Raw genomic sequence first — 14,651 nt, forward strand, 5'->3', positions numbered from 1 at the left:
TGTTTCTCTTTCTCTCTCTCGCGCGCGCACAGTTTATTGCTTACGATTATAGAAACTGATCAATATAGCCAGGATCCAAACCTTCGGCGGCAATTTTGTTTTTCACAGCACCCAGTGGCACTCCAACGTGAAGCATTTTAAAGTACGGTTCATACTTTGGATCCCTTTCGGTGGCGGATGGATTTGTGGCTACGTCGGGTTGAGATTCGTTCTCCTCCGCTAGTTTGGTTTCAGTCGCTTCAACTTTAACCGATGTCGATGGATTAATGTCGTTCTGTTTATTGCCTTCAATCGCCGCGGTGTTGCCGGACTGTTGTTTGAGGACGTCAATGGAGGCCAGTTTGGCTTCCACTATCATGAGCGAAGCTTCTAGATTTTGTATTTTTTGCTCATAATTCACAAACCGTGTCTCACAGTCGGAAGCAAATTTGTTTAGGAATGTAACGGTGCTAACGATGAAATGATTGATGAACGCTACCATACGCTTTTGATTTGTTGGTGGCAACTGAAACAAAAGGATCATCAATGGATGTGTTGATGGGAACGGTTTTGTCTGCTAATGCTAAATTAGGTACTTCGTGTTTTTGTACTGTATCCAGTGTCTCCATGTCGCCTTTAGTTTGTGTAATGCGCTTTGGAATGGAACACCCGCTACAAAATGCACGCACAAAAGTTCTTCACACGAAACGTAAACAAACCGATGGTTTCTCATCAAACAACAGAACAGTGTCAAAAGTGCGTTCTGCGTTGAGTCGTGAATGCCCGTCGAACAATAAAATATGCGAAACTGAACATTTTGATGTTGTATTTTTTGTTGACGAGTATCACATATTTTGTTTAATTCAATAAAATCACAAATATATACGGTGCTAAAAAAAGAATTCCCATATGTGGCTTTGAATGTAAATCAACATGTGTAGACGCGTACTGCTGAACAGAGTGACTGAGCTACGAATTCTATCATATAAACACATCCGGACACCAATGACAGCCCATTGGTAAACAGAACAGCATGCGTATTTTATTTTCGTGCATTCGTGCAAATCCAGTATGCAGCGAAAAGTACATTCAAAATAATTGAGAGGATGTTTAAATGTTTTAAACCGTTCCGTAAATTATGATTGTGTACTACTAGCCATCAGTGTTCACAGTGATGTCCCAGCAGGAAGAAAACGGTATAAGAATGTGTACCACAAGCGGTAGAATGAGTTTGTTTGCGAGCAATGTTTACATCTGTTTTGTTTATACTTTTCCAGCTATCTTTCTGATAAACAAACTATCGTTGAAGGAGAGTAAGTAAATTGATTTAAATCTGCTATTGTTTGTCGCAAAGTGAAGCTAATGTAACTTCCTTCAACAGCTAAACCAAAAGCGAAAAGACATGGATATAAAAACAGACCAGCCTCCCCAGAAAAGTTATTGGCCGAGGTAACAAACCGGATAGCGTTGGACTGTGAAATGGTTGGTATTGGAGCAGATGGCAAGGAGCATATGTTGGCACGTGTTTCCATCGTAAACGAGCAGGGAGAAGTCATCATCGACCTTTACGTAAAACCGCAAGAAACCGTAATAGATTATAGAACGGATATCAGTGGCATACGGCCGGAACATATAGCTCACGGTGTTGACTTTAAGACGGTACGTGAGCTCGTCAGAAAGATTATCCATGGCAAAACACTAGTGGGACATGCGCTCAAAAACGATCTTCTGGTGCTAAATTTGCGACACCCCAAGCAGTAAGCTATCTTTGCAATTTTGTACATAGTTTAGTCGAAGGTCAATAGATTTACCTGCTTTTTTGTTCTTTTTTTCACAGCAACATTCGTGACACGTCCCGCTTCCGTCCAATAGCGAAAAAGGCTGGCTCATTTGGAACGCCTAGCTTGAGAAGCATCACGTTTGCACTTCTAGGCGAAGACATTCAGGATGGTTCGCACGATTCGGTAGAAGATGCTCGAGCAGCTATGAAGATATATTTGCTATTCCAAAAGGAATGGGAAAAAAATGCTTTACCTGCGTGGGTATATGAGACCAACAGTTGAATGAAGTGCCGTTGAGGGTTTCAAACACGAACGAAAACTTTCGGTAAAGTTTGCAACTAGCATATAATCTTCAATCGTTTGTTAATGAATTATACTTCTATTAGTTTTATAAATGAATGCTAGCACAGTAATACGAAATTTGTTGCATAAAAGCAGAGGTTTTTGTTACAATATAATAATTTTACTGCTTACATACTAAAACGTGTACAACTCTTGTGGACTTGTCATTATGAATTTTGCATGTTTTCCAAATTTTCCAGATCGATTACGGCATCTTCCACTGTTGTGTCCGTGTCGGGTTTGGCGGCTTTTTTGTCTTTCCTCGATTTAATCATCTTCCTGAAATCTGAGAAAAGTAAAATCCAGTGTCTTAGTCAAAATATGTTTTGTACAACCAAACCATCTACTACTCTTCCCTATACCCTACTTGCTCCTACTTACTCTCTAGTTCGGTTTTTAGCGGCTGAATGAAACTTTCGAATTCAATTTCCTCCAGACCTTTCAGGACGTGGTCGGCCGAAAGGGATTTGTGATTCTTTAGTTGGGCCGCCGTCGTGGCTGTCGATGTGAGATATAGCACGAATACCGATGTTGCCCTGGCCAACGCTATGCGACATTCGCTAGACACCTTCACATCTGCCGGTATGGCTTCCTTGATCAGCCTGGTCACCGATGTGTTTGGGAGATTTAAATCTTCAATTCTTTCGACCATTGTACGGTTTGCAACGGCAAACTGCTCGGTTTTGTGTTAAATTGTTTTAGGCTTGAAAGTACGCAAACAGCAGCTGATAAAACTTTGTTTATATGCACACAAAAAGCGCGTTTTTCTTGCGTGATGTTTGGAACCGCGGTATGAAGGTGAGCTGTCAAGCGCAACATTGTTAAATCATAGTGGGAAACACATGGACAAACATTGTTGAAATTACAATGTGAATAAGAAAACTTGATAAATCTATTATGTGGCTTAAAAAGAGTATTAATAAATATAATATTTTTATGAGCTGTTTTTGAATAATTGTAAGCACGTTTAAACTATGGATTTTAGCTAAAATAGTGTCTACTATCGTTTTGATTCCTTAAATCATCGTACGATCCCATAGTGAAGTAATTTCACCACATGTTGAAAAGTGACGGATGTCCCGTAAAGATGTTTGTACACAGAACTGGAAAAGGCGCGCGTGTTTCTTGTACGATTTGTTAGCTTCTAGCATTTGTGTTCTCGTCAATCCGGCTTTTGTTTTATGTTCTGCGTGAGATTAATTCCGTTCCCATTAATCGAGTGTTCATCGAATCCGACATCCTTCAGGTTTGTTTCTACATTTCGCTTGCAGAGTGTCAGTAAATAATCAAATAAAACTTTTCTCGTGTCCCGCAAAAGGCTTCTCTATCCTTTCGCTGTCAGCCCAAGCATGAAGAAATCGGCAAGTTCCTCCTCCAACTCTATGGAACCCGCAACGAAGAAACACAAACCAAATGATGGTCCACCGAACGATAGTAAGGCGGTTGGTGGCAGCTCCGAGGACTATGCGGCACTATTCAAGGCAGATCGTAAAGCGACCGCTAAGTCGATATTGGATTTTGATTTTAGCAAAAAACGGGTGCGTATCCTCTCCGACGCCAAGACCATCGAAGACGGCAAACGTGGCGTACTGTACTGGATGTCCCGTGACGTACGCACGCAGGACAATTGGGCGTTTCTGTTTGCACAGAAGCTAGCGCTCAAGAACGATTTGCCTCTGCATGTGTGCTTTAATTTGGTGCCAAAATTCCTGGACGCTACCATACGCCATTTCAAGTTCATGCTGGCGGGACTGGAAGAGGTGGCAAACGAGTGTGGAAAGTTAAACATTCAGTTCCACCTGTTACGCGGTAATGCGTGTGAAAATGTACCGGAATTTGTACGAAAGCACAAAATAGGTAGCGTGGTGTGTGATTTCAGCCCGTTGCGTGTACCGATGAAGTGGGTTGACGACGTGAAACGATCACTCCCGGTGGAGGTTCCACTGTGTCAGGTTGATGCGCACAACATTGTACCGGTGTGGGTCACATCCGACAAACTAGAATATGCGGCCCGTACCATACGCAACAAGGTGAACAATAATCTTCCAACGTACCTGACACCGTTCCCACCGTTAGTTAAGCACCCGTTTACGGCCAACTTCGAGGCGAACCCAATCAACTGGACGAAGGTGCTTGATACACTGCAGGTAGACCGTTCCGTGGATGCAATCGAATGGGCCACACCGGGCTACATCGGAGGCGTAAAAACCCTGCAAAGCTTCGTGGAAAAACGGCTCGGGAAGTTTAACGATAAACGCAACGATCCGACCGAAAACGCTCTCTCGAACCTTTCGCCATGGTTCCACTTCGGACAGATCTCGGTTCAGCGTGCCATTTTGACCGTGAAAAAGTACGGCAAACGGTACAGCGAAAGCGTCGCCTCCTTTTGCGAGGAAGCGATCGTACGCCGCGAACTGTCGGACAACTTTTGCTTTCACAACGAAAACTACGACAATCTGAAGGGTGCGTACGAATGGGCCCGTAAAACACTAAACGACCACCGGAAGGATAAGCGTGTGTACTGTTACAGCAGGGACGAGCTGGAAACGGCCAAAACGCACGACGATCTTTGGAACTCGGCCCAGCTGCAGATGGTAAAGGAGGGTAAAATGCACGGATTTCTAAGGATGTACTGGGCCAAAAAGATACTCGAGTGGACAAAAACGCCCGAGGAAGCGCTTGAGACGGCCATCTATCTGAACGATCGGTACAGTCTGGATGGGCGCGATCCGAACGGTTACGTCGGTTGCATGTGGTCGATTGCGGGCATTCACGATCAGGGATGGAAGGAGCGTGAAATTTTCGGCAAAATTAGGTACATGAACTATGAGGGATGCAAGCGTAAATTTAACGTCAATGCGTTCGTTGTCCGCTATGGAGGCAAGGCCCACCATCGCAAGTGAAGGGTTTCTGCGGGCATCTGTTCAGTTATTTACGTCCTGAGAGTTTTGTTCGATATTTTTTAATTATTCCAGTTTATCTGTTAAATCGGCATCCGCGTTGAGCCACAATCCAGTGAAAAACTTAAATTTTTTATTTTATAACATTTGTATTTTTAAGCTACTTTGAGATATTGTTTTGTGCTAAACGTTGGCACACTCGTTTGTTGCACAATTCTCATGAATATATTTTTCGTTTTATAAAAACGTCTACCTCTGCCAGTAGGGTAATGCACAACACATAATTAGAAAGGCATTTAAGCTGAGTAAGATCACTAATTTGATGGTTCCAGCAAACCACAGTACAATGAACGATCTGAATAAATATTACAACACAACTTATGAAGTAATTTAAGTGTTTGTTTTAGTCTCAATCATATAAAAGTTTCTATATTTCGGCGGGCTTCAGCACAAAGATTCAGAACAACAGGTGCACCGGGGATCGCTCTCGATCGATAGGATAACAATGTGAAAGTAATGGACAATCGTGAAATATCCCACTACTCAGTATCAAAATTCAGTTACTTGCAGTTGCGGTTACTATTAAACTTCAGAAAACTGACCATTTATGGAGCATTCGGCTTCAATCAAAACTGGAGATTTAAACGAACGAAAAGAGACGAACGTATTCGATCTATTTTAAGATCAGATCGCCAATGAACCAGACAAATAGAAAATAATAAGAGACATTAGTGTAATAGATAATAGATTACAGTTCAGTAAATAGTAAATGTAAATAAAGTGTTATGATCGTGAACGGCGAAGGCATGTTCTTTTTGAAAGAATTCAACTAAACTCTACAACTAGTGCGATAAAACTTTATTTGAAACATTCCTTATAACAAACCATAACCATAAATGTTCACGAGCGAACGTAAAATGCAAGTGGTTCCAGTACCCGGAACACTTAATATTTGTGATTGTAAGATAAGGTTTAATATATATGTTTGTATGTTGTTGCTTTAATGACTAAACCCATTTAGTCAGCCTGATTTTGTTCGTTTTCATTAAACTATAACTGAAATGCAAACGTTTTGCTATGATTTTATTTTTGCTGTGTTTGTTTCGATTGTTTGTATGCATTGTGCAGTATATGTATTGCTCTCGTGTGCAACTGTAAATGCATTGAATCCAGTTTAAAAAAAAACAATGATACACGGTTATGATATCAATGAAAGTAAAACCCTTAAATTCAATTTCCTTACGAAGGTGGATATTATATATAGAGACCCTCTGTTGGGCAATAAAGGGCTAAATATTCATGTTTTGTTTTTTTTTCTCTCGCCACAGATTAGACACTAGTGTTATTATTAGCGTGAAAGGCACTCTCTAAACGAAAATGAGTTAATTGCATCATATTGCACAAATGTCCGTAGCGCAAAGGTAAACAGCTACCTGCACTTGACTGATATTAGTTTTTGTTTTGTTAACTAAAGAAACACACGTGTCTGTATCGCGAATTGATTGATTGATTGAACACGTACAACGCGTGTACGTGTTTATGTACGTGCTTTTGTACGAGTTTAAAAGAAGCCCAACGAACGAACGAACAATTAACGCTTATCGAGAGACGTTCTGACAACGATTTTTCGTGTTCTTTAATAAAGATGTCTTTTCGCTAGAGTTGAACGGTTTCCATTTGCTTATGATAACAGTTAAAAACGTAACAAACACAGAAAATTTTGCGATGATTTTGGATCATCCAGAACGTAACGGCACGATATGATTATCTTTATCCAAAATAAAACATCCTAACCTATTTTATGTTCGTTTTGAACGATATCAATGAGTATAGATTTATGTTAAATGGCAAAATGTGTTTGGTGTTTTGCTCTTATCTTACTTGCTACGACGTATTGGGTATGAATAATTTTTTTTCAGATTTATTTAAAATTTAGTTGAAAGCCAAAAGCGTCACGAAATAATGGGCCAACTCTGGTCGTGTGCAAGATTTAGCCCAATATGGTGCGACTTAGTTTGATCCGAAGTTCATTCCAACTGCGGTGTGTTGTATAATTGATGTTTGTGTGTGTGTTTTTTTTTAAAGAACGTCATTATAGGCTTTTGTTGATAGCAATAGGAAGTAAGAATTAAATTGAAAGTACAACTCAAAAAAGAAATTTAAATGTTTGACTAGAAGTATGTAATATGAACTCGATGTTAATTTGACTAATGGTGTGTATAGTTACTTGACGGCTTGGCGTGAAAATTTGAATAAACTCTTTTCCCATTTCATAATAAATGATTCTCCACCCTCGGAAAGTCCAACCCATCCCTTTATTGCCGTAGTATGTGCCATGATCCTAAAAGAAAAGAAAGGAAAAACCGTGAACCGTGCTACAAATTTGGAGATAAAATAATCTTACACACAAGTGTGGTCGGATGGATCGGATGCATAATGGCAGCTAAACTAAGGCTGTATAACTTTGATTTTCCTCTCGATGTAGGCACGGCACATCGGACAATCGTGAATCTCTGTATGACAGCTGGAGCAACAGCACATATGGCCGCATGGTAAAAATATCACTTGTACCTGTTGAAACACAAAAAGGGAGTATGAGGTGTAAATATCGATTATGAGTTCGATGTAAATGCAACATTATCGTTCCTACCACTTGTTCCATACAGACAACACATTCGGCAAATTGTGCCACCGTTCCAGCGCTTACGGGACTGATCGCTTCGTTCGATTCTGGAACCGCCGGACCTCTAGGACCAGCACCACCCGAGGTGGAAACACGCGGAACACTCGGCGGCACGGCTGTTGGTTCGACTTCCAAACCCATCTCGACCGAGCTGCTTCTACGTTCGTCATCGCGATGGTAACCTTCTTCGATTGGTGCTGTCGCCATCGGGGTAACCGTAATCGATTCCCCTTCCGGATAGTCAATTCTACCGTTCAAATAATCGTAATAGTTTGCTATCGACTGCAAAATGCCATGCCGATCTGTGGGGTTTTGTACGCCAGCGTTCATCAAATCCTGCTCGGTAACGTTGCACAATTCCTTGTCCTTGTTTTGCCATATCTTCGACAAGAAGGGTAAACAGTGTACTACACCGTTCGCTAAAAATTGATACCCCAGTACGGGATCGATTGAAGCGGTATCGTGCGAAACTTCCGTCGGCTGTCGGTCCAGGAGCCGCTGGTACTGCAGCAACCAAAAATCGGTTTGTTCATTTTCCTTTTGCTTTTCAATTATCTTCAGTGTATCCAGAAGCTGAAGAGAGAAAAAAAGCAACGAAATTCAACATTAAAGATCACAAGAGAATTGATCGTGGAGTTAATATTACCTGCTGTTTACGTTGGTCCTGTTGTTTGAGCAAATCCGTAAGAACGTACGTTAAGTTTATACGCTGATCGGTCAAATTAATCTACAAATAAAACAAACAAAATTAAATATCGTAAATACACATCCAAGATGGCATTGAAATGTTACGCATATACATACAATTTGATCGTCCTGGTTAACCTTCTTGCGTTCGATTTCGTACAGCGTTAGTGCGGCTAACTGTGTTTCTACGATTCGCACCTGCTCCACCAAACCCCAGGTGCGTGAATCGTTCCGTGCGATCAGGGCCGCTACAGCGCTCTTCTGTATATCCTCGTCGTTCGTTATCTGGTCGATCACGTCCTGCCGGTTTTTGTCATAGTTCAAAAACACATTGTTCAGCAAATTGTTCGTTTCGTACTCGCGCTCGAGTATGCTGCGCGAAGATTGATCCCGTTGGTTGTGAAAGTTTTGTATGATGTTGATTTCATTTTCGAGCAGATTGGTCATCGCACCGAGTACCTCCTGTTTGCGCAGATCGTTCTGCTGGATGTGCAAATGCTCGAGCAGCCGCTTCTGCTCTTCCCGTTCCTGCTCGAGGAATGCCGGATCGGGACCATTCTTCAGTGCAAGCAGATTGTTTACCAGCTCGTTTGATTGTTGGTCATCTGTTACACAAAAAAAAGATTAAATATCAAATCGCAATTTCATACAACAAACCCCAACACCAGCGCAACCTACCCTTGATAATGTTATCGATAAGCCGTTCCCTTTCCGTCTGCTTTTCCTGCTGCAGTTTGTTCACTTGCGTTTCGTTATGATTCTGCTGTTCGAGCAGTTGCTGTAGCAACACTTGTTTCCGCTGTTGCTGCTGTTCGTGGAGCCTGCTCTCCGTTAGCATATCCTTTTCGAATGCCAACCGTTCGCGCTCGAGCAGCTTCCGCTCCTTCTCGTACCGATCGCGGGCCAGTTCCTGCTGGAGCTGGTCGCTACGTTCGCTGTTGAGGAAAGTGGACGTGGTTGCCTTCTGGCGATCGAAAGCGACCGACACGGTACCATCCGGATCGGTTTTCCCGCTCGGATCTGGATGGAATTCACCGGTCGACAGATACTTTACGATGGCGTACGTACCACCGGCCACTACATCTGCCGGTGGGTTCACTATGTATGCCGGATCGAGCACAATATCTACGAGATTATCACACGTTGCCAGCTGGCTGGGCAGCTGAGAAAGACGTACATTTCCGCTAATGTCCAGTACTCTAAGGTTGGTCATGAACGCTATCTGTTCTACGCTCGCTAGATTGTTTGCTGAAAGATTGAGCAGTTCCAATTTCTTTAGTCGTCCTATCGTCGTCGGTAGTTTCTCCAAGGCGTTGTTCGCTAAAAATAATTCCTACAAGCCGGAAATTAAACAGCGTACAAGCATAGAACAGCAACAGATTGTTTCTTACCCTGAGGTTTTCTAGTTTGTATATATCTTCGGGCAGCTTCTTGAAGCGATTGTATGATAGGTTTAACGATTGCAGCAAGAGTAGGTCATCCAGTGTGCCACCCCCAACCAGGGAGGATAGCTTATTCTTTGCCAGTGTGAGGGCATCCTTCCGCAGGACCTTGCACATAACAAACACACCAGCGGGCACATCTTTTAGATTGCAATCCTCCAAATCGTATATTGGTTCCGGTGTTTCCTTTGCCTTTTTCAATCGCATCAGTGGATCAGAAATGCAACGGAAAATAGGCCATTTAGTTAAAATCGATATTTTCCTCCCAAAAACCCCCAAAAGAGTGGATGATGCGAAGCGGCCCAAACGGTCCAAGTGAGATGTATTGATGTCAACTTAGGGACATTAAGCGATGAATAGATGAGGGAGGAGAAAAAAACAGGGGAAAACATTAAATTTCTAATGCTTTTACCAGGCACTGTTTCCGCTCTAGGCGCGCTTTGTAATCCACACTCGGTTGGTGGCTTGTAGTGGCCATTTCACTGTCTTCCGTTGGTGTGAACAGGTTTTCATTGTTCGAGGACGAAATACGACAACCCATATAAAATAATTAATCTAGTTGACGTGTTATTTTTGTCGTGTTTACTTTTGTGCACTCCAGGATATTAATAACGATGCACCACCAAAAAAAAGGAAACCCCGTTTGAGCTTCTACAACAACATATATATACGTGTGGGTATGTGTGGTATCAAATTTTTCAGATCTTCAATTTTTTCTTTCTTCTGTTACACTTTTGCATGCACAATGTAACCACAATTCGGTTTCAATTGGTGTTAATTCACTACGAGCTAGCTATGAATCACGCGCGCGCTTATTTACTGCAGCCTACCATCTACGTTGATTGCTCGATGATGTTGCCACGGGATTCCACTACGCTGCCCTGACACTACGGTTTTTAATACTACGGCTAAGGGCAAAACTACCGTGCTAACTAATTGTGAATGAGACCAACTTCCGTTCTGATGCTTTGTACTGGATGAAACCGACGCGCTACATGCTCCGCACGGACGTCAATTTTGTCTGTAAGTTTTCCTTTTGACTGAACGTTTTCCGCGCTTTCACCCGTCAACTCCGCAGCAACTCTTCCTGGAGCCGCTCCGTTTGTGCGTGCGCTTTCTTCACAATACACAATAGGCTATATGCTTTTCAACTCTTCTGCTCTCTGTCTTGCTTTTACGCAATTCTTATTTCATCCTTCACAACATTGGTCGATGCTTTTTCACTCAGAATGGTAACAAAAAAAAAGTAATGATCACGAACACGCCAAATGTTTTCAATCTTTTCGGTGACTTCTCTCGTAAACAAAGTGACGTTCGCCGACGGCACACTGATATCGGATGGTCAGGTGATTCCGTTCAACGTATATGATGAGTTTTCCTTTTCCGGGCGAGACTTTAATTTAATTTAATCAAATATTCAAAACAAGTGTATAATATGAAGATTTATAAAATAATTATCAGTTTCATAGGCCGGGCACTAGCATTTAGAAAACATAATTTTGACCAGGTGAGTATAGTTAAAACGATCAGTGTGCGATTATTATGTTTCAGCGCTTCCTAAGTTAAAATCAATTTTTTGAGGGAATTCAATACTTATTACATACTTATGTATGTCTAGTGAGCCAGAAATGACCGGCATGACCTTAAGGGTCGTTAATCCAACAAGAGTTGTATAATAGCAAAGTTTGTAAACTAATTTAAAATTAAAAAACAAAAAACACCGCTGCCGAAAGTAAACAAGTGGTAATTTTGGGGTAACTGCCGTTACCATATTTGTACTCCTAGATTTAAAAAAAACCCGTTTTATTCCAATTGTCCAGCATTTGTAGTAAAATTCCCATTCCCATTCACCATCAATTCGTTTATCCGACTTTTAAGGGTATAGTGGCGCTACAGTTTATTTAAAATAACTGGAGGTTTTAGTTTCCACTTTGAGCGCACATTCCAATCGGCTTGTAATCCTGCAAGGGATGCTTTATCTGATAAGAGAATATAAATAAAATAGCAATTATCAAATGTTCTTACTATCCACGGAAAAGCAAAGATTACCACGTGTTTTTGAATAGTTTTCCAGAATGCTGTAAATATCTTTTACGGGAACGCACATGTTGTGGCAATTGTAGATTAAATTGTCCAAAGAACTCTTGAAGTTTGATACAGCGATTGCTACCAATAAACCATTCTCGTCGAATATTGGACCGCCGCTTTGCCCTGAAAGAGTAGGGACAAGTTATACTGGTGTAAAAGAACGATTCAGGACAAAAATTTGCACGTTTCATTTACCACACTGAATGGAACAATCCGTGAATAGGATACCCTCACTGTACTTTGTAGCACGTCCCGGAATTATGCTGGGCTTGAAGATAGATCCATTGGCCAACGATTTAAACACGGGAAACCCCACAGCATACAACCGTTGACCGATGCGTGGAATGTAATTTGCTAGCTGACAGTACCAATTCGACGATTGTGCCTCTGCTTCGAAGGTGGCCTCCATCAATGCAATATCGTACGCACTATCGAAGATTGGATTTTTGTACACAAGTTTCGGATGGATTATTGTTCGATCATTAAACACACATGTAATGTTATCCTGCAAATTAAAACCATAGGAAAGTTAGTTCAAACTTCTTGAAACATGCCTTTCATACATACCGTTGCGAGCACGTGCGAACAAGAAATTATGTACTGTTTACCGTTCAACTCGAATGCACATCCCGTTCCCCAGCAGCCTTGAGAGTCAATCATGCAAACGGAACGAAACGCTTGTGCTGGCAATGCGGTTGATAAGCTTTGGCATAGGTTTCTTCTGTTTAAAACAATGCTGCCAATTTCTTCCATATTAATTGCTAGCGGAAAACTAACATTTTCGTTGCGATACATAAATGTGGCACCGATAAGAATACCTAGCATTTTCCTACAAAAAAGTTTAATGCAATTATTACAGTTTAGGGGAAATTAATCTACTTTTTTCGGTTACATTTGGCAGTTGTAAACGGCTCCTCCTTGGCAGCCAGAGCTGAGATGTGTGTCGAGCAGCAGCACACAATCTTGTTCACCGAAAATGTTTGAAACATGTCCTACGTGAAGCGTGTTGAAGAACGATTCATCTCCAAAGGGGGTCGATACGGTTACCACTTTATCTAGCAGTTGGACCCCCTGGCTACTGGATGGTTGAAGTCGTTCGAGCAATGCTTTGATATGATCCCTCGCAATGCGCTTCGAAAGATTTGTCGACAGAATAACAATGCTGGCAAAAAGGGTGGCATATGATCGAATTGGTTTCATGTCACCGTTGATGCATACGTGCAATCCCTCTAGCATTGTTTCCAGACATTCTTTCACCCTTCGGGAATATACTATTTGATAAGCGCGAGCCGGTTGTTCCCGCAACACATTTTCGTGCATACAAACAACGCGAAAATCCAACTGAGCGAAGTCTTTGAGTTCTGCACATTTGTCAACCTCTACAACAGGACTGTGTTTGACGGCATTATTAAGCTGCTCTACGCAGCACTCGTTATCACACAAAATTAATCCGGATGTGATAACAAGCTCCTTGTCGAGGAATATTGCCGATGCTTTGTGGGTGCCAGACGTGCAGAAAATGGTACCATGTTTTGCTATTGTTGGAATCTAAAACAAAATTAATATCGATTTATAATCGGAAAGTTGTTGCGTGTCTTTTCTTTACCTTCATTGCACAAAATACACTTAAAAGAATGGTAAAATTTCCACTAAAATGCGCCGATTCAAATTCCAAAACACACGCATTTGCTTCAAACAAAAACAAAACAAACTTTGACAGCTGATCGAAATGAAAATGACCCAAATGGCCCAAAATGTTGGAATCGCGGTAATTTTAAATAATTTGTTGGATTGCACCGCTTTTTCTAATAATTTTTTTTAATAGATTTAAGATAGTACAATATTTAAAACAAGTTCTGTTCAAATATGTTTATAAACAAGCAGAGCCCGGCAAATCTAGCATAGCCCTCTAAAAACATATTTAGTAATTACAGTTTGAATGTTTAATCTTCACATAAGGGATCATCCAACTATGACGCAACGCTGGTTATTGTATTTAACGTGTATTTAAAACATTTGATTTAAATGATCCAATTCAATTCAGTCCCAAATACAGCGGAAAAAAACGCAAAGTAGATTTAAACTCAGCTCATTTGAGCCGATGTTTTTGGCACAAAAATAAAAGTTTGTAGATAGACTTCTACACAGGCGGTCATGCAATCAGTTCTCTGAAAAACTGTAGCCACCTGCCAAAACATCATTGCGACAGTGAAATGTGTTAGTGCGTGAGTATGACAGTGCGTGAACACGTGAGTATGACGTTAGGGAGTCAGTGCGTGGATAAATGAGGAACGTGAACACGTGTGTGCGATTATTTTGTTCGTCATTTTACAATTTTTCATTTAGGATATAAGCTTATACAAAACCAAATCAAGCAAATGTCTAATATCCTATTATCAAGATCCATCAAAATCCTTATAATTGGATATACTGCTCAAACCGAAAATCACAATTTACTCAGAAATACCGAATATGCAATATGTGGTTCAGATGAGAAAGCATGGCGATGGTAGGAAGCAGATTTAAAAATGTTCCCCCGTTTCCTCTTGTTCGTTCGTTGTAGTTCGATCATTAATTAAGACTATGTGATAAAACAATGTGATAAGAACTATGTGATAATCGGGGCGGCCCGGTGGTGCATGTGATAAACGGCGCCAGTCCACACGGCAGGACCGGGTTCAAATCCCATCCGGACCGTCCCCCGGTAGCAAGGACTGACTATCCGGCTACGTGGTAAAAATAAGTCTAG

The 14,651-nt window shown here is 41.3% G+C and overlaps 6 protein-coding genes across 7 annotated transcripts; 2 read left to right on the forward strand and 4 right to left on the reverse strand.

Moving 5' to 3' along the window:
- Window positions 1–2: 2 nt before the first annotated feature.
- LOC125770573 (WASH complex subunit 3) lies at window positions 3–888 on the reverse strand. The gene is made up of 2 exons (XM_049440298.1): window positions 576–888; window positions 3–505 (listed from the first exon to the last, which is right to left on the reverse strand). The coding sequence occupies exons 1-2, from the start codon at window positions 606–608 to the stop codon at window positions 47–49; spliced, it is 492 nt and encodes a 163-aa protein (XP_049296255.1). The 5' UTR covers window positions 609–888; the 3' UTR covers window positions 3–46.
- Window positions 889–979: 91 nt separating this feature from the next.
- On the forward strand, window positions 980–2,185 carry LOC125770572 (RNA exonuclease 4). Its single transcript, XM_049440297.1, has 4 exons — window positions 980–1,175; window positions 1,257–1,292; window positions 1,361–1,736; window positions 1,817–2,185. Exons 1-4 carry the CDS (start codon window positions 1,154–1,156, stop codon window positions 2,040–2,042), a joined length of 660 nt encoding a protein of 219 aa, XP_049296254.1. The 5' UTR covers window positions 980–1,153; the 3' UTR covers window positions 2,043–2,185.
- LOC125770575 (DNA polymerase epsilon subunit 3) lies at window positions 2,181–2,921 on the reverse strand. The gene is made up of 2 exons (XM_049440301.1): window positions 2,484–2,921; window positions 2,181–2,388 (listed from the first exon to the last, which is right to left on the reverse strand). The coding sequence occupies exons 1-2, from the start codon at window positions 2,752–2,754 to the stop codon at window positions 2,270–2,272; spliced, it is 390 nt and encodes a 129-aa protein (XP_049296258.1). The 5' UTR covers window positions 2,755–2,921; the 3' UTR covers window positions 2,181–2,269.
- Window positions 2,922–3,058: 137 nt separating this feature from the next.
- On the forward strand, window positions 3,059–5,796 carry LOC125770567 (deoxyribodipyrimidine photo-lyase). Its single transcript, XM_049440287.1, has 2 exons — window positions 3,059–3,348; window positions 3,421–5,796. Exons 1-2 carry the CDS (start codon window positions 3,284–3,286, stop codon window positions 5,003–5,005), a joined length of 1,650 nt encoding a protein of 549 aa, XP_049296244.1. The 5' UTR covers window positions 3,059–3,283; the 3' UTR covers window positions 5,006–5,796.
- A 49-nt stretch (window positions 5,797–5,845) lies between these two features.
- On the reverse strand, window positions 5,846–11,209 carry LOC125770565 (E3 ubiquitin-protein ligase LRSAM1-like). Of its 2 annotated transcripts, none has more exons than XM_049440286.1 (8): window positions 10,227–11,209; window positions 9,764–10,006; window positions 9,051–9,705; window positions 8,490–8,977; window positions 8,332–8,412; window positions 7,653–8,258; window positions 7,411–7,573; window positions 5,846–7,343 (listed from the first exon to the last, which is right to left on the reverse strand). In XM_049440286.1, exons 1-7 carry the CDS (start codon window positions 10,353–10,355, stop codon window positions 7,451–7,453), a joined length of 2,325 nt encoding a protein of 774 aa, XP_049296243.1. In that variant the 5' UTR covers window positions 10,356–11,209; the 3' UTR covers window positions 5,846–7,343; window positions 7,411–7,450. The 2 variants fall into 2 exon arrangements, with proteins under 2 accessions (XP_049296243.1, XP_049296242.1); XM_049440285.1 differs by having other exon boundaries at window positions 7,407–7,573; window positions 10,227–11,208.
- A 349-nt stretch (window positions 11,210–11,558) lies between these two features.
- On the reverse strand, window positions 11,559–13,772 carry LOC125770345 (uncharacterized). The gene is made up of 6 exons (XM_049439804.1): window positions 13,509–13,772; window positions 12,795–13,450; window positions 12,470–12,731; window positions 12,098–12,407; window positions 11,864–12,025; window positions 11,559–11,793 (listed from the first exon to the last, which is right to left on the reverse strand). Exons 1-6 carry the CDS (start codon window positions 13,512–13,514, stop codon window positions 11,705–11,707), a joined length of 1,485 nt encoding a protein of 494 aa, XP_049295761.1. The 5' UTR covers window positions 13,515–13,772; the 3' UTR covers window positions 11,559–11,704.
- Window positions 13,773–14,651: the final 879 nt, after the last annotated feature.

The sequence above is a fragment of the Anopheles funestus genome, chromosome 3RL, assembly GCF_943734845.2.
Source record: "Anopheles funestus chromosome 3RL, idAnoFuneDA-416_04, whole genome shotgun sequence".
Lineage (NCBI taxonomy): Eukaryota > Metazoa > Arthropoda > Insecta > Diptera > Culicidae > Anopheles > Anopheles funestus.

What these genes read in the sequence shown, in the direction of transcription:
- LOC125770573 (XM_049440298.1), bottom strand. Translation starts at nt 608, where the DNA reads ATGGAGACACTGGATACAGTACAAAAACACGAA. An exon ending in ATACAGTACAAAAACACGAA is followed by an intron (nt 506 to 575) that starts GTACCTAATTTA and finishes CTTTTGTTTCAG; the next exon opens with TTGCCACCAACAAATCAAAA.
- LOC125770572 (XM_049440297.1), top strand. Translation starts at nt 1,154, where the DNA reads ATGTCCCAGCAGGAAGAAAACG. An exon ending in CAAACTATCGTTGAAGGAGA is followed by an intron (nt 1,293 to 1,360) that starts GTAAGTAAATTG and finishes TTCCTTCAACAG; the next exon opens with CTAAACCAAAAGCGAAAAGA. An exon ending in AATTTGCGACACCCCAAGCA is followed by an intron (nt 1,737 to 1,816) that starts GTAAGCTATCTT and finishes TTTTTTTCACAG; the next exon opens with CAACATTCGTGACACGTCCC.
- LOC125770575 (XM_049440301.1), bottom strand. Translation starts at nt 2,754, where the DNA reads ATGGTCGAAAGAATTGAAGATTTAAATCTCCCAAACACATCGGTGACC. An exon ending in GCTAAAAACCGAACTAGAGA is followed by an intron (nt 2,389 to 2,483) that starts GTAAGTAGGAGC and finishes TACTTTTCTCAG; the next exon opens with ATTTCAGGAAGATGATTAAA.
- LOC125770567 (XM_049440287.1), top strand. Translation starts at nt 3,284, where the DNA reads ATGTTCTGCGTGAGATTAATTCCGTTCCCATTAATCGAGTGTTCATCG. An exon ending in TCGAATCCGACATCCTTCAG is followed by an intron (nt 3,349 to 3,420) that starts GTTTGTTTCTAC and finishes GTCCCGCAAAAG; the next exon opens with GCTTCTCTATCCTTTCGCTG.
- LOC125770565 (XM_049440286.1), bottom strand. Translation starts at nt 10,355, where the DNA reads ATGGGTTGTCGTATTTCGTCCTCGAACAATGAAAACCTGTTCACACCA. An exon ending in TAGAGCGGAAACAGTGCCTG is followed by an intron (nt 10,007 to 10,226) that starts GTAAAAGCATTA and finishes CGATTGAAAAAG; the next exon opens with GCAAAGGAAACACCGGAACC. An exon ending in TATCGATAACATTATCAAGG is followed by an intron (nt 8,978 to 9,050) that starts GTAGGTTGCGCT and finishes TTTGTGTAACAG; the next exon opens with ATGACCAACAATCAAACGAG.
- LOC125770345 (XM_049439804.1), bottom strand. An exon ending in GCCGTTTACAACTGCCAAAT is followed by an intron (nt 12,732 to 12,794) that starts GTAACCGAAAAA and finishes ACTTTTTTGTAG; the next exon opens with GAAAATGCTAGGTATTCTTA. An exon ending in AAACTATTCAAAAACACGTG is followed by an intron (nt 11,794 to 11,863) that starts GTAATCTTTGCT and finishes TTCTCTTATCAG; the next exon opens with ATAAAGCATCCCTTGCAGGA.